At 43.4% G+C, this 26,069-nt stretch overlaps 2 protein-coding genes across 4 annotated transcripts in view; one reads left to right on the top strand and one right to left on the bottom strand.

The window, feature by feature from the left end:
- Positions 1–9,857, bottom strand: zc3h12ab (zinc finger CCCH-type containing 12Ab). Its single transcript, XM_030413111.1, has 6 exons — positions 9,720–9,857; positions 7,524–7,999; positions 4,200–4,339; positions 3,098–3,332; positions 2,911–3,011; positions 1–2,725 (listed from the first exon to the last, which is right to left on the bottom strand). Exons 2-6 carry the CDS (start codon positions 7,892–7,894, stop codon positions 1,776–1,778), a joined length of 1,797 nt encoding a protein of 598 aa, XP_030268971.1. The 5' UTR covers positions 7,895–7,999; positions 9,720–9,857; the 3' UTR covers positions 1–1,775.
- Positions 9,857–26,069, top strand: part of oscp1a (organic solute carrier partner 1a) — a 19,030-nt gene continuing 2,817 nt past the window's right edge. For 2 of the 3 annotated variants that reach the window (XM_030413112.1, XM_030413113.1), the window contains exons 1-8: positions 21,637–21,917; positions 22,114–22,143; positions 23,815–23,969; positions 24,069–24,236; positions 24,421–24,501; positions 24,590–24,693; positions 25,505–25,633; positions 25,739–25,793. In XM_030413112.1, coding sequence (XP_030268972.1) covers positions 21,806–21,917; positions 22,114–22,143; positions 23,815–23,969; positions 24,069–24,236; positions 24,421–24,501; positions 24,590–24,693; positions 25,505–25,633; positions 25,739–25,793 — 834 coding nt within the window. In that variant the 5' untranslated portion in view covers positions 21,637–21,805. Of the gene's footprint in view, positions 10,053–21,636; positions 21,918–22,113; positions 22,144–23,814; positions 23,970–24,068; positions 24,237–24,420; positions 24,502–24,589; positions 24,694–25,504; positions 25,634–25,738; positions 25,794–26,069 lie in introns of those variants that run through there. The other variant, XM_030413114.1, reaches the window with a different exon arrangement.

Genomic DNA, 26,069 nt, shown 5'->3' on the forward strand with positions numbered 1-26,069 from the left:
TGACAGATATTTAATTTTATTTTCGTAACAATGACAGTCATCGATATAAACATTACATATGCAAGCCTGTCATTCTCAGTCAGCCATGGGTTGATTATGTCATGCAAATATTATAAATGTAACTATAAATTAAAAACACTGACAACATACATTTTTCATACTCTCCTCTAAAACTCATTTTTTTATCTTGTGAAACACACGCTCAACACTTTCTCATCATCGGTATCAACCAAAATATCACAATAACAAACACAGCAACACATTAAATAAACTTGACTGGGAATATAAGACATACGTACATTATTATTACTTATGCCTCTATAAATTGTGCGTTACAATAACGCAACATAATTTCATCATGACACGGTTGTTGAAGGTGTGAAACTGTTAATTACTGCCCACGCAGCAGTTTGCTGGGAAAGCTTGGTGCACGGTGCCAATATGACACAAAGTCATTTTCATATTCAGTGCTACTCTCACCCACACCAAACATATAATTACCAGCTTTATGAGGGCATCAGTCGGCATAATACAAGTATTTTTAATGACACAACAGTTGACATAGATTCCATTTAATTGTACCACGTAAGGGCTCTGACCTAGGTTGAAACAGTCTGTCTCGCACCATTGGCACTGCTCAGCCCACGCTGGAGGCTTTATAGTCGGCTGAGCCAGCAGAATCGGTGGTTTGATAAATCAATCTGTTGTTCTGGCAGCTAGGCAAATCCGCGCACAAGAATAGAGACAGAAAAGGAAAGGAAACCCCTTTAAGTCTGTAGTTTAGTATCCATGATTTTATTTACTTAGTGTGTTTTTTTTCCGTATTTTTTGCCTCCTATTCTCAACTAGAACTGGCTGAATATTGCCGGCTTGTCCATTAAAAAAAAAGTTTGTATACAGGCCTTTGAATGACGAATACAGACTACCGCCACTTGCTGCTATAGTCTTATTCCCTCTCAAGCAAATGCAGAACGTTCAACCTTTTTGGTTATTTGTCTTTGTGATCTGTTCACGTTCAGCATTTTCGCAATTAGCCTTGGTCGCTCCACAATACACACAGAAGTCATGCAGACGTGATCGACATTGGAAAGGCTGCGTATGGGGAGCACTTACTAACTGCTAAAAGCCGCAGACAAGGGACGTCCAGTACCAACTACAGCCACGGATGCTCATCAACAGCCCCGACAACTGTGTGTCAGGGTGTCCCTCCTTTTAAAAAAGGTGCACTATGTAAGATTTGGCCACCTGTTCAACTATACTCAAAACAAATAGGAGGCAGAATATTACTGGAGTAATCACTAACTGCTGCTAATTGCAGACGCTATAAGCTAGTTAGCTTAGTTAGCTGTGCAGCTAGTGGCTTTGGACCTGGACAGGCAGGGGCTAACTGGTTAGCATGCTAACTTCAGAAGACATCTCTGCACCACAACTCTCTAACATGGGATCAACACTGTTTCTTGAGATTCTGGTGATAATTAAAACTTTTTTTTTTTTTTTATTCTCTCAACTAAAATCCGTACACATTGCACCTTTAAATCACATAATGTGGCTTTAAAAATCCTCTTTTCCCCTCATTTTTTAAAATAAAGATACAATTTGTATCAACAGCACACTGGCTCTTATTTTACCCAGTTCAATAAGGTAACTTATTTCCAAAACATTCAAACAAAGTTTATAACAAGGTGGATACCACAATACAAAAATACACAAACTCATGTTTAGATTCTCTGTCTTTCCACTGAAAGACGTGGGTTCACACCGGCCCTGGATTCACCTCATCTCAGCGACTTGTTCTGACTCTGCAGCATGAGGATCTCAGCCACCAGCATCTGTGGATCCATCAGCTGAGGAAACATGTCCATGGCGGTGTCCACTAAGTGGGCGCTGAAGATGGCGAGGAGCTTCTTCCGGACGACCTCTCTCTCCTCCCCATTGGTCGGACTCGGCTGTGTCCGCTGAGGTGGCGGAGGAGGCTCCCAGTGCGGCAGGCCGCGGGCCGCCAGAGGATGAGCCCCAAATGGGTCGGACCAGTACTGCTGCCGCTGCTGGGGGTTGTGGACTCTGCTGTGCTGGAAGTCTGGCGGCTGGCTATATGCAGGCATGCTGACTGGGTATCCGCCGTAGCTGGCGTATTGTGGAGGGCCGTAGGGGATGATGTCAGAGCTGTGGCTGCTGACAGGCCCAAGGCTGTACTGCTGGTTGTGGTGCTGGAAAGCTGGTGTGGTCCCCTGAGACGACGGGCCATGTGAGCAACAGCTGCACGGTGCGCTGCGAGGTGGGCCGTACTGCTGTCTCATACTGTGGGTATACTGGTGATCGCTCCAAGGAGCTGTCTGACTGTCTATGGAGCCTAAACCAGAGTCCAGCTGCTCCTGAGAGCCACCGTGCCGCACTGAGGACTGCTCAGAGGACGACTGTTGGCTGGTCTTCTCCTTTCTAGACGTGGCTCTCTTACTGGAGCGGTGACTCGCCTTCACCTGATGTTCGTGTTTATGGTCTTTCTTTAGGGAGCCGCTCTCTTGTCCCAGAGTCAGTTTCTTTGCCATGTCCTCCACCAGCGAGAGGCTCTGTCCCGGCACCGGACTAGAGCGAGCTGAGGGAAGTTTCTGAGCAGGGGAAGGGTGCTTAGCGCTCTCCCGCAGCTCATCGGCAAGCGAGCGATTGGACTGTTTGGGTCGCTCAGGGTGGCTGAATTTACATTTGATCCCATACGTACATTTCTTACCTGTGGAAGAACAAACGCAAGATTTTAGCAGTGCTGTGCATAGTCTGAAGAGAGCACAGCAGCAATTTAAGCTACATGCTAGCAAAAGCCTGGGAATATGCTCACAATGACAATGCTAACATGCCAATATTATTAAAACACGATGACAGACAGGACCAGTGAAGTGTTATGATAACTTCTCTCACCATATGGGCACGGTTGTTTTTTCTGAGTCTTTGGAACCTTTCGCAGAAAGTTCTCCAGGGTCGGTCCATGGCGGCCCAGAGGATCATCAGGAGGCATGAACCTGCGTCAGGAGATCAAAAAATTAGTCGAAAAGCAGCCCTCAGGGAGAGAGCGGAGGAAGCGTCCTATCAAGAAGGCAAAACTCACTTGTTGTTGACGAAGGAGTACATGAGCAGCCTCTCGTCGATGAAGCGCTTCCACTTCGGTTTCTCTGCCTGAAGATCTCGGTACATGTCGTTGGACACGATGATGCCGTCAGACTCATAGGCCAGCTTGACGATGAAGCAGTCGTCGTTACAAACCACCCGTTTACCCGCCACGCGGCGTGACGGTGTGAACACCAGAATCTTCTTCTTCTCCAGGTCTCTCAGGATGTGTTGATCTGTGATCCAAACATAAAGTCAGAAATCGTTTTGTTTTGACGATAATAATCGGCTTAACACAGATATTATTGGTCAGGCTCTACTTTTTGTAGCTTGTCCATGTGTAATGAGGACTGCATGCAGTCAGTGTTGACAACATGAAAAACAAAACATCTAGATATACAGTAACTGGTTAGAATACAAATGGATTACAGCGGCTTTTCCATTTTGATTTGCGTCAGTCAGATTTAACCTAGTTAAATATTAACTACGGGCCCTTATGAGAACATCCTGTAAAAAGCAAACTATTTATCAGCATGAGCAATCTGCTCATTTAGCAAACAAGCAGTTTGCTGTCACTTGCTGCCTGTAAATAGGCCACAGTGACAGCTTCAATGGTTATCATGTGGCATCACAAGCCTTTGGAAAAACCCTGCATTGACAGCCTTTTGATATGCAGTGACATAGATTGCAGATAGCAGATTGCAGAAGTTCATTTACTTGGCATTTCGATAAAAATCAACACGGGGTATTTCCCAGCAGTTGCATCACAGGAAATCATATCCTGCTCTTCTCAATCTGTCAGGTCCAATGAGAAACGCCTGTGTGCTCCACAGTTTTATTTCTATCAAATTAGTTTTTAAAAAATGTGAAAAAAAATTTTTTTTAAAGTTGACATATGGTAATGTCAAAAACACCAAGATATTCAAGTATGCGTGTTCTCATTTCCAGTATGACAAAATAAAGGTATCACAATAATGAGTATAATACCACCTCACAGCGATCCCACCACACCTCGGATTAAATTTACAAAAGGTTGGCAGATTTATGTGGCAAAGCAGGAAGTAGAAAACGTTTAAACAAACGTGAATTCCCATCTTTCTCACCTGTGATGGGAACGTCTGGCCTGGGCTGCTCCTTCCTCCACAAGGGAACAAACACGGTGATATCAGAGTGGCCTCGCTCCAGGAAGAAGTTCACAGCCAGCTGGATTCCCAAACAAGAGAAAACTTCCTTGTTCCCATGGCTGAATGAAGGAATGAATGAAGGGAAAACAGGGAGACTGGTTGAGAAACAACAGTGACACTTCAGCAATTAAAGTGTCTGTGGATAAAAAAAAAAAAAACTTGGAAAACAATGACTGACCTGTCCTTTATAACATCACTCTTATCAGTACGACCTTTTACAGCATTTGCTATGTAAATCTGATGATCACAATAGAGTTATGGAGTAGGGCTTGTCGATTCAGTTAACTATATTTATACCTTTAAAAAAAAAAAACAGCCATTCCATGCACTCCAAATATCAGAAACTGTATCAAACAAGGAGGGAAAAATTAAATATTATATGAATATTAACAATATATAAGTCCTACAGACATCCAGCCTGTCCGCTCTCTCCAGCCCAGAGACACTCTGACTGCACCCGGCTAGTCAGGAGGCAACCGCCGAATAGGGTGGTGTGTTTACTGGGGAAACTGCAGGTCACAGTCCTCTTGTGCTGGCACCGCCAATCTTGGCATCTTGTTCGGACACCGATGCAAGTGGCCCACAAAGTACTGACTGTCGTGGATTCAACTAAGCTGGTTGTTTGGCAAGTTGCAGTTCTACAGCGGGTTGAACCTCGTACAATTTATTGACAGGAAGCCGTGACCTCCTGAACCAGCGTCGTCGCTCGAAAGGGTTTTTAAAAAGCGTGTTCCCCAAAATGTCCATCTAGGCACGAAGAAGTAAAATTATCCACTATGTCATTACGAGTAAAAGCAAAAAAAGAGAAACATTCTTCTTTCTTTTCCAGATTCCTCCCATGAATTAACAGTGCTGACTCCAGTATCTGTGGTTTAATCTAAGTTTGTTGTTGGGCATCGCGACATCATCCGCTTCGACATCTACATACAACTACCCGTCCGTCAGAAACCGATATCAGAGCATTTAATCTCAGGAATCCAACGACATGACACGTTGTCCCCTGCTTATTTATGTTAGCAGAGCTGCAATATGTAAATACGGCACTTCTTGTCAGCCCTCAGGATAACTCTGGATATCAAGTTTAAAGCCAAGACAAACACAGAGGTGAAGGAAAGACAGACGAGGGAGAGCAGAGGTGCGAAATGCTGTCAGGCCCGTTTCTGTCAAAATCAGCTCTTTAGAAGTGGTGCAGGTCCTCCAGGAAACAAGAAGGCACTCATATATTCTCTGATTTGCATACTCGAGCAGGCTGTATAAGACATGCCTGAACGGGCACGCCTGGCCAGCAAAGGCAAGACGGAGAGGTGTACACTGTGCACACACACACACACACGCACACACACAGTTTACACACCGCATTTATCACAGTCTCATTCTCTCACTGATTGCTACTGTTCTTCAAACCGTACCTGCAGGACGTCTAGGTGAGACTTGGTGAATGAACAAAAAGGTTGCATAAACCCAGAGACAGAGCTCCCTAAATTACAGACCATAAATCATCCTAAGTGGTGATAAAAAACTGAGCAGATAAGAGTTCCCGCTTTTCTTTTAACAATACGACAACCTTCAACACTGAAGCAGCAGCAGCCCGTTGAGGAAAATGTGAACAATCGCACAGGCAGCGATAACAGACGAGCTGGTTCTGGATGAGCTCGGCCCAGTTTGTCACAAAAAAAATAAATAATAATTTGAAATCCTTGAAAGTATCATCGTGTTTATTTAGGGCGGCATAACTAATCTAAATATAATCACAATCAAAATATGGCTAATATAACTCAACTGAAGACGCTGCATTGTGCTGTAGAGCTACATTTCTTGTTTTCACGATGCAGGAACACATGTTCGTAAGGTACCGACCAAAACAAATGTCACCATCATGATTTCAGTAGTTGTTTCAGTGAAAATGAACATTTGTGGTTTTGAGGAAAATGTCTTGACAACTTCTGGTTGGAGCGATATGAGAATGTGTGCAAACATTTATGTTCCACTCAGGATGTATTGTGATCACTTTGGTCACCCGACTGATTAATTCAACTCATATTTTTGTTTTAAGACCAAACACCTACGAAAATATTGCCAATAACGTGTCAGTGTCAATGTTCTAGAACCACTAACGTGTTGATATCCAGTCTGAAAGTTCACATAAAGCTGCATTCGTTATCTTAGTTTATTAAACCGTTATCACTGAACCTCTCACTCAAACATCATTAATAAGCAAAATACAAACTACCAGATCGATCTGAGTCACTGAAGCGGGGAAACTCCCCAAGTCACCTGTCAGACCTTTCAGCTCAAATTCACCTCAATGAGGAGGAAGTTCATATCCAAAACAAACGAAGAGTGAATCATACGGTAACTTAAGATGAAATAAAATGTCTGAGGGTTTTCGACATGTTTTGTTCTGGTGTTACTCTCACTGGTGAGTCATTTGACTGCACGCTGGACAGGTGTTGAAGTGACTTCAGCTCTCAGTTCGACCACAAACCACTTCAAAACTGAAATAAAAAGTGGGAGCTGTAGATAACAATCTTAACAATAACTGCAACTTTAAAATGCAAAGATATGAAAACCAAAACCTACAAAGCGGCAAAAGGGCTGAACTGCCCCATGAAAAAGTTTATTTTCATTAGCAGCTAATCTGACAAACTATTCTTTATTCATCCTTCAGTTGTTTGGTTTATAAAACCTCACACATAGTGGAAACACAGAATTATCATTTATAGCCTTATGCGTTCAGATCCAAAGACAGTCACTTTAGCATCATGTGTGAGAAAGAAAAACAGAAAACTCTCAGATTTTGAGAAGTTGAAACATGTAAAAGTAAGAAAAAAGGTATAAATAGGAGCTAAAAAGTCATAATCATGACATGTAAGGTCATAAATATGCAAGGAAAGTCATAAATATGAGATAAAAAATCATAAATGTGAGGAAAAACTCATAAATAGGAGAAACAAATGCATTTTTATGTGATAACAAAGTCGTAAATGTGATAAAAAGTTGACATTTGGAGAAAAATTCATAATTTTTAGATACAAAATCAGAAGTATGGGATAAAAAATGTCAAAGTTGACCAAAATAGTTGCTGATTAACTTTCTGCTGATCGACTAATCAATCAATCAACGAATCATGTCAGCACTAAAACTATAAAACAAAGAAAAGCAGTTTTGAGATGACAGAACCTGTTAGTTTGAGGCTTTACATTGATTAACAAACTAGCATCTGATCAATCAGCTGTTTCTCACCTCATGGCCACATTGCTCCCGTCTATAACGACCGGCCGGAGAGCGTCTTCATCCTCACCGCTCTCCTCTCTGGTCTGATCAGATGAAGGTGATGATGATGAAGATAAGGGCAGCAGCATGGTGGGGCCCACAGCCTGGATGTCCCCTCTGGGCACCAACACCGACATGGTGGTCATCGGCCCCTGCTTGGCATCCCGACTGACCCCGATCCTCACCAGCTCCCCGAGGACTTTATCTGTGTCCGTGTTGGGGCCGAACTGCTGCTGCACGGCCTGAACCTGAGCCGTGGAGTAGCCCAGCTTGTGGAAGAAGTCCAGCTGGGCCTCTGGGTTCTGGGGGTCCGGGGAAGGGTCGGGATCGCTTGGACGCATGCTCTCACAGGAGCGACAGGAGGAGTCTGGAGCTGGGAGAGGTGGAGGGAAGATCCATGCAGGTGTGTCAGCGTCTGTGACGTTCAGACGCTGATCATGTTCCTCCTGTTGGGACAAAAACAACATTATAAATAATACTGTGAGCAGAATTTAATCCTAAAAGACAGAATAAATTAAAGAAATAATAAATAAATAAAGCTGCTAAGATGTGAGGATCTGCTGCTTTTCTTCATCTTAAACTGAATATACATCTGTTGGTCGGGTAAAACGAGGTATTTGAACACATCGCCCTAGGCATTTCTCACTATTACCTGACATCATAGACAACACAATGACTCGATTCATGGACAAAATCATTCACAGATCAATTCAAAACGAATATAACCGTTAGCCGGAGCTCTGACATCATTATTGTTCCTGTATTGTTTTAGTTCTTCCTCTCAACCTACTCTTTCTATCTTTTAAATTCAATTATATTTGGATATAACAACTGTATTTTTTCCCACATCAGATCAGTACTAATTCCTAGGGTAGCACCAGTGATTATTTCCTTCATGAATGATCATCTGCTGATTTTTTTTTTATGAATTAGTCATCGCTAAAGACCCAAGATGTCTAAAAATGTATTATTTTACATATCAACCTCGCAATGAGAACAAATCCTGACATTTAAAAGCCTGAAACAAGTTGATGTTTAAAATGTTTTGCTTTAAAAATAGTTCAAAATTGTTGTCAATGTATCAACTAATTGTTGCAGCTCTAAACTATAAGAACTAAGAGAAGCAGTTAATTAATATGTTTGAGAAGCTGAAAACACCAAATGTTTGTCATTTTTGAGAGGAAAAGTTGAACATATTTGATAGAAAGTCAAAAATTATGAGATGGAAAGAAGAAAAGCGGCACATCCTCACATTGAGAAGCTATAACCAGCAGATGTTTGACATTTGTGACAAAACACAATAAAAGGAAATACTGATGAGATGAAAAGTTTAAAATATTTGATTAAGAAAAGTAATAATCATGAGATAAAGACATAGCTGTGGAGTAGAAAGTCCTATCTATGGGATAAACTGAAAGTTTTAAGATAAAAAAATCTTTAAAACTATGAAAACAAACCAACAAAAGCAGCAAATTCTCACACTTGAGAAGCTGAAACCAGCAGATGTTTGGCATTTTCAACAGAAATTGGACAAATATGACAAGAGAAATTGAAAATATATGAACAAAAGTCATAATAGTGATATAAAGTCATGATTACATGATAGAAAATAAATATTATCAGATTCAAAAGTCAATATTATGAACTAAAAAGTCAAAATTAAGATAGAAAGCCAATATTATGAGATTAAAAATTAAAAATATACGAACAAAAGCCTTAATCGAGATATAAAGTAAATATTATGAGATTAATAAAGTCATAATTTTGAGACACAAAGTCACAGATACGTGATGAGAGGCTGAAAACATTTGATTATGGGTTTGAAAGTAAAAATTAGCCAGGAATGATTCACAGCTCGTCAGAACAGTTGCATATCTGAGGCTGATCAATGAATCGACTATTGTTTCAGTCCTGATCACGTTATTTTCATCATCCTGACTGAGGGAAGTTTAACGTGTTACACAGAAACGAGCAGAACTGCAGTTTCTGTGTCATCAAACGACAAAAACAGAAGTTTTAGTAACATTAAATGACAGTAAAACATCTCGTGTCGAGGACGCCTGTAAACTCTGCAGCACTTTAAGCGTCTACACGAGAGCGAAGTACAGAAAAGTCAGCTGCTTCCGCCTCAACTTGACTTTAAAGACACAAGAGACACAAACTTACCTTAAAACCCTCCGACGAGTGGTAAAATGCGTCTGTTTTCTCGCTCAGGTTGACGAGCTCAGCTGACGAGGTCTGCGCTTTTTAACTTGTGTGCTTGTGTATAAGGAAGTCGGGTTTTTCCTCCTCCTGACATCATCAGACGAACCAGCGGCCCCGACCGACCAACGTGGAGGTTTAAGGCGAGTCACATGCTGAGACTGACTATGTAAATGACAATCCGCTGTGACTCATCCAATCCACTGCGAGCAATTACACGAGAATCAGCCAGGAACATCAGGAAAAACAACAGGGAGCCTGATCAGGTGTCATGGCCTACTGCAGTGTTGCAGCCAGGTGAGGCGAAGCTGCACCACTTTATAAATATAAACTGACTGACAGTTCAATACAGTATTTTCTTTATACTCTTTTTATTTTCTTTATTATATATATATATATATATATATATATATATATATATATATATATATATATATATATATATATATATATATATATATATACACACAAACACATACACATACATATATATATATATATACAGCTTATAAAGTTATTACGGTGGCCTTGAGGGTCAAAACAAAACATCCAAGACAAATGAAATGTTGTGTTTTAAGAAATTGTGCATTTTGTGAAATGTTTTAACACATTTTGTCGTGTTGAGTTTTTCTAAAATGCTGTGTTTAATTAAATGTTTTTGCGTCTTTTTTAACTGTTGTGTTTTGACACTCAAGGACACCATACTAACTTGTGACTGAGGTGATCAAATAAATGTAGTGGCTTAAAAAGTATAATAATTGCTTCAAAAACTGAAACAGACAGATGATAAACTGATTTATAAATTGGCTTCTACTTATTAAAAACACGAGAGTACCTATTATTCAAATCTTGCGTTTTATCCATCTCTTTTTTGGGGGGGACTAAATTCCATCAAATCATCTTATCTCAAGAAAAATATGTCCTGTAGCAACAACCACCATTTATCTATTACATAATATATACAGCATCTTACATAATCAATCAGATGCTGGGCCCAAAGACAAAACAATGTTTTGCCAACCACATTTCTGAAACTCTGGTATTTCATAAGTGTAAGGTATCAGCTGGTGAGATCTTGCACGGGCACGAATTCATTGAGTATAATGTGTCATGTGAGTATAATATGTAGTGAGATGTACAAAAGAAAAAGGAGGGAAAAAAGTACTTTAAAACTAAATTTTTAGAGAAAAGTTTTGTTACTGCTTCAGCCACTTGGGTTAGCTTAGCACAAAGACTGTAAACAGGTAGAAACAGCTAGCCTGGCTCTGTCCTGCAGGAGCAAAATCTGTGTTCGAATACCTTTAAAGCTCACCAGTTAACACATATTTCCTGTGTGTAAAAGAAATAACGACACAATGAGGAGTTATTTATGAGTTATTTGTGAGGCTTCGTCTCCTTGTTATCATTCATCACAGGTTGTAGCCTTAATTGAGAGCAGTTCGAGACAAAAGGTTTTTCCTTCTCTTATTGTTTCATTTATTATCATATTTTTTTTTAAAGAAGTAGGAAAAAACACATATTTAATGGTGCAGAAAGACATATAACACATATAATTTTCTGTAGTACATAACTGTCTGGTTATCCCCGAACAAGGGAGGCCTTTGTGGGCCTTGACCTCCAGGTAAGGTGTCACTGCTATAGGTGTTACTTCCAAATATTATTGTGTTGTTTGTTTGTTTTATCTAAAGACGACATCAGAAGCCTCAGTTGATTTACAGCTTTCATAAAGGGTGACAAGGCCATGCTTTTTACAATTACAGGCCTCGTCCTCACAGTGTTTTGCATACTATCACTAAAAGAGAGTAATTGTAATAGTCTTGTCAGGAATCTTGCAGACTTGCTTCAGGTGTGTTATCAATCACTCTAGTAGAGGCGCGTGTGCGCACCAAAAAGAAACAAAGACATTTCAGTCCTGAGATAGACGTTAGTATTCAGAGTGAGAAGGAGGACAAAGTAAAGATTCTGAGGGGAGAACACATATCTGAGATTCCTTCCATATTGTGTCTCTTTCTTGAAACTCTGTAACTTTTGCCTCAGAATTCAAAACAGTTTTCTGGCTAATCTGATGTCTAAGAATACTAAAAAGTGAATGTATATAAATGTAGCAATCTGAGATTTCTCTTAAATCTTGTTTCCTTAGAGCCCTGCGGCTCCTTTGTACAACTGAAAAACAAAATATTCAAGTTGATGAGGTTTACATATGTCATACTTCATTTATTTAGTTCAGCAACAACCAACGACAACAGTATGACAGTCATTAGGTTTATTTTCATAAATAAAATCATTATGTGGGGTTGCATTCCCAATACATGCACTATTTCTAGCAATGCATGTGTAGTGGGGCAGCTTAACAGCAAAGTTCCAAAGAATCGTGCACTTTGTGATAAAAGTGTGAAATTTGGTTCACTTATAGCCAAAGACAGTCCAAAAAAAATTTGATATCAGGCCATCGCAAATTTTCAATATGGCGGCTGTGGCAGCCATTTTTCAAAATGGCCGCCATTGACTACCATTTTCACGTGAATTTTCTTTTGTGTGTTGATTATAATATGATATTGATTATATAGTTAGCTACATGTATTTACCTTTTTGGAGTTTGTACATGAATGATACAAATACATTTCAAGATGGCTGTTATTTTTCAAGATGGCCACCATGACTGGTGTGAAAATAATTACTGCTTCAAAGTTGCATGGATTCCTGTGATATGAATGATATTGGGGTAAATCACACATTTTTATGATTAGGAATTCAAGTGGCAACTTTAGTATTTAGCCTATTTGGTAGTTCACAATGCAAGATAGGCCTAACGGACAATAGTAACTGTCCAAACATGGGGTCCATCGTGGAAGACTCAGCAATCTCCTCCACAGTAACAGATAGCTGTGCAGTCTAAGGCAGCTTTTTTGTACTTACACTGCTTAACACAACCCTTCTTAAATTTGCAGGAGACAAGTTCATAGCTGGACTGGCCTGCATCAGGCAGGCATGTCCAAAATGCTTAATAATGACCCTCAGATGCCTTTGACCAGCCCCATCTACAAGGAGAAGGAAGCTCTGGTGTTGACACCAGCATCTGACCCCATACATGGCCTCCTTGATAGACTGCCTTCTTAACATGTTCCTTTAGGGCAGCCTTTGTTGGAGGGATTGACTGCATATTGTGCCTCTTTGCAAATAACTTCCTTCTAGCTTGGTCTATGTCTGTGGATGTGCTGGTTCGATCATAGAACAGGATTATAAACCTTTCAATAATTGCCATTACCTCCTCTAGAATGTCATGTGGGGCAGAAGACAATTCTAATAGGGCATTTGTAAGCTCTGGAAAGACAGCCCATGCAGTCTTTTTCCCCTGGCTAGCAAAGCTTGATACTGTGTCACAGCCAGTCAAAGCATGAAACACTGGAAGAGCATGTGCCTTCTCAGGCCCAAGTGCAGCTGAGATTTCATGGGCTGCTAGGTATTGTAAAGTCTTTCCAGTACCAAATGCCAAACAAAGCTCATCCCCTGCCTTTAGAACTTGAGCTGCTGCCACAGCTAGAACACAACATCGGTATCAACAGTTTGGATCATAATTTTCTTGTGACCATTTCGTACTGCATGGGCCCCATGTCATAAAACGCGAGTGTCAGCTTCATCGTGTGTGCATAGCTCTTACCGAGCATAGCAGTCCACCATTTGAAACGTGGTATTAGCATGTTAGCACGTTAACTATTTATGTGGAACAGGGTGTTAATGCGAAAATTATAAGTGTTTTTCTAAAATAAGTTTCATTTATCTATTTTCAAGCCCAAATAAAGCAGACATGGTTCTGTGGTATCTTCCTACCAAGTAGTCTTATATCAACAGTAATCCACCATTTGAAATGTGCTATTAGCACATTAGCACATTAACTATTTATGTGGAACAGGGTGCCAATGGGGGAAAAATAAGGGTTTAATAAGTTTAATTTATCTAGTTGTAAGCCTACCTAGAGCCAAGCATATGACAAAAATGAACTCGAGGCATGTTGCAATGGTCAAGTCATATCTGATCTTTCCAATGAATTGAAGGACTTGAAGGTGATATCAACATGTCACTATTTTTGAGACTTAGGCATTTGTGAAGTTTGAGGAAATAGACTGAAGTTAAACTAAATTCCCTTTAGCTAATTTTAACTAGCACCGCTTACATTCATGTGTGATATCTGCAAGTAAATGGTGGCCATCTTGAATTGTAAGAACAAAGGAAGATTCTGGGCTTATTACACATTGCAGATTTTATTTCTGTATGATAAAATGTATAATGTATTTATGAAGATCAACCATATTATATGCAACATACGAAACGTTATTAAAATTACAATATTCATGGTGATCGTGGCAATCATCTTGAATTTTTATTGTATAAATTTCCTTAAACTAGGTATGGTAAATAAATGTATCTAACAAGATCATCAACATCATATTTTATACCATGCAAATAAGAAAATTGATCTGAAAACTGTTGTCAGTGGCGGCCATTTGTAAAATGGCCATCACGGCCACCAAGTTGAAAATTCACAATGGCCCGATATCCAATTTTTTTTAGACTGCCTTTGGCCTTAACTGTACCAAATTTCATGCTTTTATCACAAAGTGCACAATTTTTCACCTAAGCCGCCTCACTAGTGAGAATTTTAGAAGATAATGTATTTTTTCTTTACTGATGCACATCTTACTCGATTTAGCCTCTGTGACAATTACGTCTTCTCCACGGTGGTTCTGGCTTGTGCACCGTTTGAGGAGGGATGTTAGGGAGAACAGGAGGATGAAGTCCAGGTACGTCTGCAGGCACAGTGGGTGCTGGATGTATCATGTGTGGTCCATGGCCATCTGACTTTGTTGGCCCAGAAACAGATGTTGCAGATGTTGGTGGTTCTGGCGCCACTGTGGTTTGTGGCTGAGGTGGTGGTCTGGAAACTGAAGCAGATGTTGTTGGTTCTGGTGCCAGTGTGGTTTGTGGCTTAGCCGTTGGTCCAGAAACTGCAGCAGGTGTTGTTGGTTCTGGTGCCACTGTGATTTGTGACTCGGGTGTTGGTTCAGAAACTGCAGCAGGTGTTGTTGGTTCTGGTGCCACTGTGGTTTGTGGCTCGGGTGTTGGTTCGGAATCTGCAGCAGATGGTGTTGGTTCCGGTGCCTCTGTGGCTTGTGACTCGGGCGTTGGTTCGGAATCTGCAGCAGATGGTGTTGGTTCCGGTGCCTCTGTGGCTTGTGACTCAGGCGTTGGTTCGGAATCTGCAGCAGATGGTGTTGGTTCCGGTGCCTCTGTGGCTTGTGACTCGGGCGTTGGTTCGGAAACTGCAGCAGATGTTGTTGGTTCCGGTGCCTCTGTGGCTTGTGACTCGGGCGTTGGTTCGGGAACTGCAGCAGATGTTGTTGGTTCCGGTGCCACTGTGGCTTGTGACTCAGCTGTTGGTTCGGAATCTGCAGCAGATGGTGTTGGTTCCGGTGCCTCTGTGGCTTGTGACTCGGGCGTTGGTTCGGAATCTGCAGCAGATGGTGTTGGTTCCGGTGCCTCTGTGGCTTGTGACTCGGGCGTTGGTTCGGAATCTGCAGCAGATGGTGTTGGTTCCGGTGCCTCTGTGGCTTGTGACTCGGGCGTTGGTTCGGAATCTGCAGCAGATGGTGTTGGTTCCGGTGCCTCTGTGGCTTGTGACTCGGGCGTTGGTTCGGAATCTGCAGCAGATGGTGTTGGTTCCGGTGCCTCTGTGGCTTGTGACTCGGGCGTTGGTTCGGAATCTGCAGCAGATGGTGTTGGTTCCGGTGCCTCTGTGGCTTGTGACTCGGGCGTTGGTTCGGAATCTGCAGCAGATGGTGTTGGTTCCGGTGCCTCTGTGGCTTGTGACTCGGGCGTTGGCTCGGAATCTGCAGCAGATGGTGTTGGTTCCGGTGCCTCTGTGGCTTGTGACTCGGGCGTTGGTTCGGAATCTGCAGCAGATGGTGTTGGTTCCGGTGCCTCTGTGGCTTGTGACTCGGGCGTTGGTTCGGAATCTGCAGCAGATGGTGTTGGTTCCGGTGCCTCTGTGGCTTGTGACTCGGGCGTTGGTTCGGAATCTGCAGCAGATGGTGTTGGTTCCGGTGCCTCTGTGGCTTGTGACTCGGGCGTTGGTTCGGAATCTGCAGCAGATGGTGTTGGTTCCGGTGCCTCTGTGGCTTGTGACTCGGGCGTTGGTTCGGAATCTGCAGCAGATGGTGTTGGTTCCGGTGCCTCTGTGGCTTGTGACTCGGGCGTTGGTTCGGAATCTGCAGCAGATGTTGTTGGTTCCGGTGCCACTGTGGCTTGTGACTCAGCTGTTGGTTCGGAATCTGCAGCAGATGGTGTTGGTTCCGGTGCCTCTGTGGCTTGTGACTCGGGCGTTGGTTCGGAATCTGCAGCAGATGGTGTTGGTTCCGGTGCCTCTGTGGCTTGTGACTCGGGCGTTGGTTCGGAATCTGCAGCAGATGGTGTTGGTTCCGGTGCCTCTGTGGCTTGTGACTCGGGCGTTGGCTCGGAATCTGCAGCAGATGGTGTTGGTTCCGGTGCCTCTGTGGCTTGTGACTCGGGCGTTGGTTCGGAATCTGCAGCAGATGGTGTTGGTTCCGGTGCCTCTGTGGCTTGTGACTCGGGCGTTGGTTCGGAAACTGCAGCAGATGGTGTTTGTTCCGGTGCCTCTGTGGCTTGTGACTCGGGCGTTGGTTCGGAAACTGCAGCAGATGTTGTTGGTTCCGGTGCCACTGTGGCTTGTGACTCAGCTGTTGGTTCGGAATCTGCAGCAGATGGTGTTGGTTCCGGTGCCTCTGTGGCTTGTGACTCGGGCGTTGGTTCGGAATCTGCAGCAGATGGTGTTGGTTCCGGTGCCTCTGTGGCTTGTGACTCGGGCGTTGGCTCGGAATCTGCAGCAGATGGTGTTGGTTCCGGTGCCTCTGTGGCTTGTGACTCGGGCGTTGGTTCGGAATCTGCAGCAGATGGTGTTGGTTCCGGTGCCTCTGTGGCTTGTGACTCGGGCGTTGGTTCGGAATCTGCAGCAGATGGTGTTGGTTCCGGTGCCTCTGTGGCTTGTGACTCGGGCGTTGGTTCGGAATCTGCAGCAGATGGTGTTGGTTCCGGTGCCTCTGTGGCTTGTGACTCGGGCGTTGGTTCGGAATCTGCAGCAGATGGTGTTGGTTCCGGTGCCTCTGTGGCTTGTGACTCGGGCGTTGGTTCGGAATCTGCAGCAGATGGTGTTGGTTCCGGTGCCTCTGTGGCTTGTGACTCAGGCGTTGGTTCGGAATCTGCAGCAGATGGTGTTGGTTCCGGTGCCTCTGTGGCTTGTGACTCGGGCGTTGGTTCGGAAACTGCAGCAGATGGTGTTTGTTCCGGTGCCTCTGTGGCTTGTGACTCGGGCGTTGGTTCGGAAACTGCAGCAGATGTTGTTGGTTCCGGTGCCACTGTGGCTTGTGACTCAGCTGTTGGTTCGGAATCTGCAGCAGATGGTGTTGTTTCCGGTGCCTCTGTGGCTTGTGACTCGGGCGTTGGTTCGGAATCTGCAGCAGATGGTGTTGGTTCCGGTGCCTCTGTGGCTTGTGACTCGGGCGTTGGTTCGGAATCTGCAGCAGATGGTGTTGGTTCCGGTGCCTCTGTGGCTTGTGACTCGGGCGTTGGCTCGGAATCTGCAGCAGATGGTGTTGGTTCCGGTGCCTCTGTGGCTTGTGACTCGGGCGTTGGTTCGGAATCTGCAGCAGATGGTGTTGGTTCCGGTGCCTCTGTGGCTTGTGACTCGGGCGTTGGTTCGGAATCTGCAGCAGATGGTGTTGGTTCCGGTGCCTCTGTGGCTTGTGACTCGGGCGTTGGTTCGGAATCTGCAGCAGATGGTGTTGGTTCCGGTGCCTCTGTGGCTTGTGACTCGGGCGTTGGTTCGGAATCTGCAGCAGATGGTGTTGGTTCCGGTGCCTCTGTGGCTTGTGACTCGGGCGTTGGTTCGGAATCTGCAGCAGATGGTGTTGGTTCCGGTGCCTCTGTGGCTTGTGACTCGGGCGTTGGTTCGGAAACTGCAGCAGATGCTGTTGGTTCCGGTGCCTCTGTGGCTTGTGACTCGGGCGTTGGTTCGGAAACTGCAGCAGATGTTGTTGGTTCCGGTGCCACTGTGGCTTGTGACTCCGCTGTTGGTTCGGAATCTGCAGCAGATGGTGTTGGTTCCGGTGCCTCTGTGGCTTGTGACTCGGGCGTTGGTTCGGAATCTGCAGCAGATGGTGTTGGTTCCGGTGCCTCTGTGGCTTGTGACTCGGGCGTTGGTTCGGAAACTGCAGCAGATGCTGTTGGTTCCGGTGCCTCTGTGGCTTGTGACTCGGGCGTTGGTTCGGAAACTGCAGCAGATGTTGTTGGTTCCGGTGCCACTGTGGCTTGTGACTCCGCTGTTGGTTCGGAATCTGCAGCAGATGGTGTTGGTTCCGGTGCCTCTGTGGCTTGTGACTCGGGCGTTGGTTCGGAATCTGCAGCAGATGGTGTTGGTTCCGGTGCCTCTGTGGCTTGTGACTCGGGCGTTGGTTCGGAAACTGCAGCAGATGTTGTTGGTTCCGGTGCCTCTGTGGCTTGTGACTCGGGCGTTGGTTCGGAAACTGCAGCAGATGTTGTTGGTTCCGGTGCCACTGTGGCTTGTGACTCGGGCGTTGGTTCGGAATCTGCAGCAGATGGTGTTGGTTCCGGTGCCTCTGTGGCTTGTGACTCGGGCGTTGGTTCGGAATCTGCAGCAGATGGTGTTGGTTCCGGTGCCTCTGTGGCTTGTGACTCGGGCGTTGGTTCGGAATCTGCAGCAGATGGTGTTGGTTCCGGTGCCTCTGTGGCTTGTGACTCGGGCGTTGGTTCGGAATCTGCAGCAGATGGTGTTGGTTCCGGTGCCTCTGTGGCTTGTGACTCGGGCGTTGGTTCGGAATCTGCAGCAGATGGTGTTGGTTCCGGTGCCTCTGTGGCTTCTGACTCGGGCGTTGGTTCAGAAACTGCAGCAGATGTTGTCGGTTCCGGTGCCTCTGTGGCTTGTGACTCGGGCGTTGGTTCAGAAACTGCAGCAGATGTTGTTGGTTCCGGTGCCACTGTGGCTTGTGACTCAGCTGTTGGTTCGGAATCTGCATCAGATGTTGTTGGTTCCGGTGCCTCTGTGGCTTGTGACTCGGGCGTTGGTTCGGAATCTGAAGCAGATGGTGTTGGTTCCGGTGCCTCTGTGGCTTGTGACTCGGGCGTTGGTTCGGAATCTGCAGCAGATGGTGTTGGTTCCGGTGCCTCTGTGGCTTGTGACTCGGGCGTTGGTTCGGAATCTGCAGCAGATGGTGTTGGTTCCGGTGCCTCTGTGGCTTGTGACTCGGGCGTTGGTTCGGAAACTGCGGCAGACGGTGTTGGTTCCAGTGCCTCTGTGGCTTGTGACTCGGGGGTTGGTTCGGAAACTGCGGCAGACGTCGTTGGTTCCGGTGCCTCTGTGGCTTGTGACTCGGGCGTTGGTTCGGAAACTGCGGCAGACGTCGTTGGTTCCGGTGCCTCTGTGGCTTGTGACTCGGGCGTTGGTTCGGAAACTGCGCCAGACGTCGTTGGTTCCGGTGCCTCTGTGGCTTGTGACTCGGGCGTTGGTTCGGAAACTGCGGCAGACGTCGTTGGTTCCGGTGCCTCTGTGGCTTGTGACTCGGGCGTTGGTTCGGAAACTGCGGCAGACGTCGTTGGTTCCGGTGCCTCTGTGGCTTGTGACTTGGGCGTTGGTTCGGAAACTGCGGCAGATGTCGTTGGTTCTGGTGCCACTGTGATTTGTGCGGATGTTGACAGTTCTGTTAGTGGTGATATTGTATCAGGTGTAGTGTCAAGTTCAGGTGTTGACTCTGAGAACATAGTTTGTGGCTCAGTTGTCCTTCCAGGCTTCTCTCCATCATGTCCTTTCCCTGCACCTCTACCACAATCGCATGGTTTGAGCTGAATAATGTTTTTAATAAGTTCAACACTGGGGAAGTTTACGCTTATGACACCTAAGCAACCTTGGTTTGAGGAGATATTCCTACGTTCCTTCAGAAATTTGTAAAGCTGCTTGTTGACATCTTCAGCCAGGGTTTTAGGACTTTCAAAACGTGATGCAGCAGTGTCAGTGACTACAATAAAATGGCCACACAGATGCGACTTGGTGTGCTCCAGTTTTTTATCAACATCGGTTAGCTTGTTGTATTCAAAGAAATGTGATTTATGGTTTTCTGTTCCGGCATGGAAGGTACTGCTCCTGAGAAAGACAATCTTTCCCCTTGCCTGTTGCATGTTTGGTACTGATAACTTATTCCATATGTTATCTTTGAAATCTTCGATCATCGTTTGTATTTGTTTTACAACTTTTGTCTTGTAAAACCCCAGTAGTTTCACTTTCAACAGCACAGTCTCACTCCTGTGGACTTTTAAGAACTCAACAATGATATTAAGGACTTCATAAAATGTAATCCCTTGCCCAAACGTCCAGTGACTGTCCCTGATAGAAACAGTTTGGGAATAAAGCCAAATCCCTGCATGTACCTTAAAATAACGTACTCCCACTTTAAGTTGCTTTTCCAAGTTCCAAACTTGACATTTTACAAGTGGTCCGCCACTTAATGTTAAGCTTTCATGTGTTCCAGGAATGGAGATAGCCGATACAAGAGTCTCATCAGATATAGACTTCATCCAGTTGAGGCTATATTGTGTTGGATCAAGGTCTGGGTTATCATTAAAACCATCCTCTGTTCCTGAACAGGAGGTTATTCTGTTAGGGGAAGATAGGATACTTGCTAACTTTAAGACATCTTGGGAATTTTCAACATTGGTACAAGTACAACTATTATTTAATATCAAGCAAATAAAATCAGGAAACTGACTAAATATGAAAAGAATATTTGCTGGATAAGTTAGCGAACCATACTCAGATATGTGATCGAGCACATTCCCACATACAGAATGTGTAGACATGTTTAGAAATGTTATGTCATATTAGATTTGACTTACATTGAGAAAAGGCAGAAGAAAAGACAGATCTCCATAGTTGGTTGTTGATGGCTGATCTATGGTCCAGTAAGCTCAATCAGGATTTTACTTTTAGCTCTCTGACCACGATGTGTTTACATTTTTGTCTATACTCTTAAACACCTGAAACGCTAAACAAGCCACATAAAGCTTTTAACTTCCGACATGACTGTCCCAAATAGACAATTGTCTCCCTTGGAGTGAGCTGCTGTGAGAGGGAGCGTGAAGATAAACTTTCATTTGCATGTTACTACTCTCTAATCTTTTACTTGGAATGGCATGGAGAGAGAGAGAAAGAAAGAGACAAAGACATGGGTATCGTAAAAGTGGCGAACTGATTGTATCATGAAAGTTTAGTTAGTAAAATGTGGCTTTAGGCACAGTCATGGAGACACATGGCAGGGGTTTCTTTACACTGCATGTAGAAACATCATCCTTAACCTAAACTAAATTAAAACAATGTAAAACAGCCAAAATATATCATTATGCAGTATCCAAGTATGAGGACACCCTTGTCTGCATACTTCTGTCTACTATGTTTTTAGCTGTTTTCATTTGCTTGGTTAAAATTCAAAAGGGTGGAATCATGAGTGGAGGATGTTATAGTGGGTGTAATGTTCTGCTGTCATACTTGCATACTTTCATAAGGTTACCTCATGCTATGTTTGATGTAAATGTCATTATTTGGCTTCCGAGGTCTTACTTTCACGTTTGCATCATACTACAACATACAGTATAGCTGTTAGCCTTCTCTGGTTGGCTGTGCCGTGCGGTTGCGTCATCCTCACCCTGGCCAATAAGCTTGTGTTGGCCTCAGCTGATCCTCTTCCCTGACCACCTGTTGCATCTTAGTGTGGCAGGTTATCTGCAGAAGCATGATCAGATAAGACTTAACATGGGCAATTTGTTGCCAGTGGAAATTCACAACAGGAGCAATCAGATAATGCCTTTGAAATGATGAGACTGCCTCTGATCTGCAAGGGGCTCGAGAGCAAACGCCTGCTTCTGCACCAGCTCTTGCATGCATAGGGAGATAATCCCTGCTTTGTCTTAGCAAGATGTCTGTGAGAACTCTCCCTCTGGTTTTCATTAATCTTGGCGGAGAGATGCTTTACATACTGGACCAGCGGCTGCGAGCTCACAACACGTCTGAGGACAACTCAGAGAAAGGTAGAGGTAGCTAGAGGCCCGAACGGCTTGTTAGGTGCTTGCGTATTTAGCCCCCAGTCATCCCCTCCTGCTGACAAATGGTACCTGTCAGGTGTCATCTGATAAACTGAAGATGTGCATCTCATATTTCTCAACTGTAACACACCACATGAGAAGGCTATTGTATTTCTGTTCTTTCTCTCACTTTGGCATGCAGGAGTGTGGTCAGAAGTTGACAGAAAAAGAGGTAAACTTGCATGTTGTTTAGTCAGCTTCCTCTGCCCCGTATTGCATAGTACAGTGCTAAGTAGTGTCAAATGTGAGATAGACATTAGTAGGCTGCAATAGTCTAACTGCTGGGAAAAGACAAAACACAGTAGGCCAACTTTATCTGACTGTTTGGCATCAGTTTTACCATATAATAATACGTTTTACCATATTAATGTAAAATCCTCTTGAAAGCAGTATTTAAAAAATTGTCAGAGACGGACAGCTAAACAGCTAGTCTAATTAAAGCTATAGAACATCTAGCTAACAGTATTAGCTGGCTGTAGCTATAGCCCTGGCTAGCTACAACTGGAGCTAAATCTAACTGCTTGTACTGTACTTGAAATGTCAGAAGAAAAAAACATTAAAATGAACCTACCTGTTGGTAAATGTTTTAAATTAGGCAGATAGCCCAATTGGTGATGCAGAAATGTACCTAGCTAAACTCTAACAGTTAGTTTATCCATAACATCTCTGGCTCTGACTCTAGTGGAGTACTCTGCTGAAAAAACCATCATAGACCAGCATATGTTGTGTTTTGGTGCTGGTATGCTGGTGACCAGCATGGGATGTGTCTACAACTTATTTTATATTGCAGAGTATGAGGAGGAGTGAAGTTGGCGGTGAAAGTCAAATACAGAACACAGAGTCAGCGATGTTGTCACAGTACACCAAGTTTATTGAACGCAATCTTCAAACCAACAAGATTTTGGGGTCATTTGAGGCCCGAAACGAACTGTAAATACTGCACTAAATATACACAAATATAAATGCAACACTTTGGTTTTTGCTCCCATTTCTCTCACAAGTTTAAGTAAACAATTTTATAACGGTTTTCTTTTTTATGTACACAAAATAATTACTTCTTTCAGATTTTGAGCACACATTTGTTAAAATCCAATTAGATGTCCATACTGGTCTATGCTGGTTTTTCCAGCAGGGTACATACGATTTGGTGGGATCAAGCTTCATTTCACATATTATATTCAATTGTAGGTTTTTTTTACTGTTCATTACCGTATATGAAAGTTTCGAATTTGACAGACAGAAAGACACAAGCAAGATAGCGTTAGCCTACATTATCTAGAAAGCTAGTTTCACTAAAGCAGGAGAACCTTTTGTTAGCTAGTTATGTAATTAGTCCTGGCTACAACCAAAGCTAAATGCTGCTGATTTTAGGCAAGTGTAATTCTAATAAGGTATGAAAAGAATATTTAATAGTTCTGTTTAATGAACCAACCTGTTGGAAGGTTAATACTGTGTGTAAGTCCATATATGCTAACTAGGTGCGGCATCTAATCCCACTTTTAATCGAGAAACTAACCTAGCTAACAGCTACTAGCTTAGCCAAAACATCATCAAAACACATTTCTTTTGTAATGTAAGTAGAAAAGTGTAACTTGAACTGTAAGTTAAAGTATGTATATATTTACACTAGCAAGGCAGAGATACATTTAAGATAATCCATGCAGCCTAATTGGACTGGAGATAATCAAAATAAAGGTGACGGGACACATTTTGTTAGATACTGTAGGACTTAACTTAAACATATTCTGTATTTCACTTCAGTATGGACCAAAGTTGTTAAAAAGCAAAGTCCTAGTCAGAACTAACCATGTTTCTGTTTTTCTTCTATCCTCCATATTTATAGTTATGAACGACATTGTTGGCACCATGTTTAGTAAAAACTTTATGGATGAACTTCTCAAACCTCAGCAGCTGTATTCGCACAGGACAATGAAAACAGTGCTAACTCGGTTAGCGCACACCTCCATCATGAGGCTGAACCCGGCCAGCATGGACAGGGTATGTACAGCTTAAATCCTTGAGTGTTAAATGGTCTGTTTGTTGTTTTGCAGCGGAATTCCTATCTTAATATCTTCTTTCATTTTTTTCCTCTTGCAGCTTTATGAGCTGATGATCATGGCGTTCAAATATCAAGTCTTCCTGTGTCCACGGCCAAAAGATCTGCTGCTCATCTCTTACAACCACATAGATACCATCAGGGAGTTCGTAAAGGACACTCCTGTCGTACTGAACCAAGTAGATGAGACACACAGGAAGATCATTGAGGTATACTGCTTCTTGTTCAAATGTTCAACCCTTGACAGAGCCCTGAGATGTATCGCCTCAGGATACAGTAGTTTACAATTCGTACAGTTCGTCCTTACTGTTTGAATTACAGCTGTCAGTTTTTATCACCTATACTCTGTCCGTACATCCTGTGTGACCTGTTTTCGTTCTGCTGTTGTTGTAGGTTTACTCATCTTTATCAGAAGGTGAATTCCAGCTTCTCAGACAAACACTGCTCATATTTTTTCAAGACATGCACGTTCGAGTGAGTTCTCTGCTTTTATTCCTCCCTGTGCAGACGTGAGATCAAACTATAGCAATACATTGATAGATTTTTCATTCCTTCCTCTTAGGTGTCACTTTTCCTGAAAAATCGAGTACAGAATCCCAACGGACGCTTTGCTCTGTCGACATCGGGCCCAGTGCCTCATGGGATAGATGTTCCAGGCCTGATTAGGTAGGCAGCTGATGAGAAACTATTCTGACAAATGTCCGATTGTTTTTCCGGAAACTTTGGTGCAGACATTCAAGATCCTCAGAGGATGTCTCTTGTGATGTAGGTAATCTCCTGCCCACCACAGAGGGGGGCATTTCTATCAAAACCAAACTCATTCCATTCCATTTAGTAGATGTTTCAGTGAAACTTATCCAGGGGAAAACTTTGACCTGCTGGTGCTGGAAAGTGGCTGCCAATTAGGGATTGTTAGCATGTTAACACCCCGAAAATACAGTTGTTAACAAAGCAAACATAATAATAATACATACTAAAGATCAGCTTGCTATCATTGGCATTTGGCACTTAGAACAAACTTCTTCAATGTAAGAAAATGAACAGAGAGTACAACAAAATATTCAGCTTCTTAGAAAAAGCGATAAAACAATGTCTCTGTAAGAGTTACAGTAGCTAACAGGGGCTAGTGAGGAAGGCTAATTGCGCTTCTAGGCTAAGTTGAGACTGGCCTTTTGAAATAATTTAGTTTAAGTTGATTTCTGTGCGTCTTTACTTGGTAAATAGATTATTTAATTTCTAGTAAATGTAATCTTTTTCATGTTTTGCTAACCTACAGATGCACAGCAGTAGTATTACATGTCCATCTATCTGTGGCACCAGATGTGGCTGCCTGTAGATGTCTGATGCAACTACAAACGCTCCTCCAGCACGTCTTAATCAGAAAATCGTCTCATAATTAGTCTCAGATGTCCCCCTGACTGATGGGAGGAAATTTTAAACATTCCAGCGTGTCATCATCTGCTTCCTGTTTCCACAGGACATTTGACTGTAAGGGCAAAGAAGTGAGTCGAGCCGAGTTCCCCACAGGAGGATGTTACACCAGTCCTATCAGAGAGGGATCTTTTCTGCTGCACGGCGACAGAGTCAGCGCATTGGGCCTGAACATGTAACGAGCTGAATGCTACCACACCACGTGTACTGTGGCTTACATGGATGGACAGAACATGAGTATGTCAGAACATGACACTGCTGTGTGTTCTGTGATTTAAAGGTACACTGTGAACCACCTAGAGGAGACACACACATCTAAGACTCCCACTGTCAAGGTAATAAATCTGTTTGTTAGACATTTTTATGTGCTGGACGATGTGGAGGGATTTTAACTGACTGTGGGAAACATTTAATGTTGGGGAAACTCAAACATACTGGAAATAGGAATGTTCTGATTGTACTGTTTTTCTTCTACAGTTTTAATATTTATTCACATGTCCAATTTCCTCAAAAATATACTGTAGCTGCACCATTCCTACAGGCAACATTTCATTAATTTCATTAACATTTAGGGCATTTTGCAGACACTTTTGTCCAATGTAATTCATACA

The sequence above is a fragment of the Sparus aurata genome, chromosome 3 (assembly GCF_900880675.1).
Source record: "Sparus aurata chromosome 3, fSpaAur1.1, whole genome shotgun sequence".
In the NCBI taxonomy this organism is placed as follows: Eukaryota; Metazoa; Chordata; class Actinopteri; order Spariformes; family Sparidae; genus Sparus; species Sparus aurata.

Excerpts from the sequence above, each read along its gene's own strand:
- zc3h12ab (XM_030413111.1), bottom strand. The coding sequence starts at position 7,894 with ATGCGTCCAAGCGATCCCGACCCTTCCCCGGACCCCCAGAACCCAGAG. Across the intron at positions 3,333-4,199 it reads GCCAGACGTTCCCATCACAG|ATCAACACATCCTGAGAGAC; the intron begins GTGAGAAAGATG and ends TTTGGATCACAG. Across the intron at positions 2,726-2,910 it reads AAAACAACCGTGCCCATATG|GTAAGAAATGTACGTATGGG; the intron begins GTGAGAGAAGTT and ends GTTCTTCCACAG.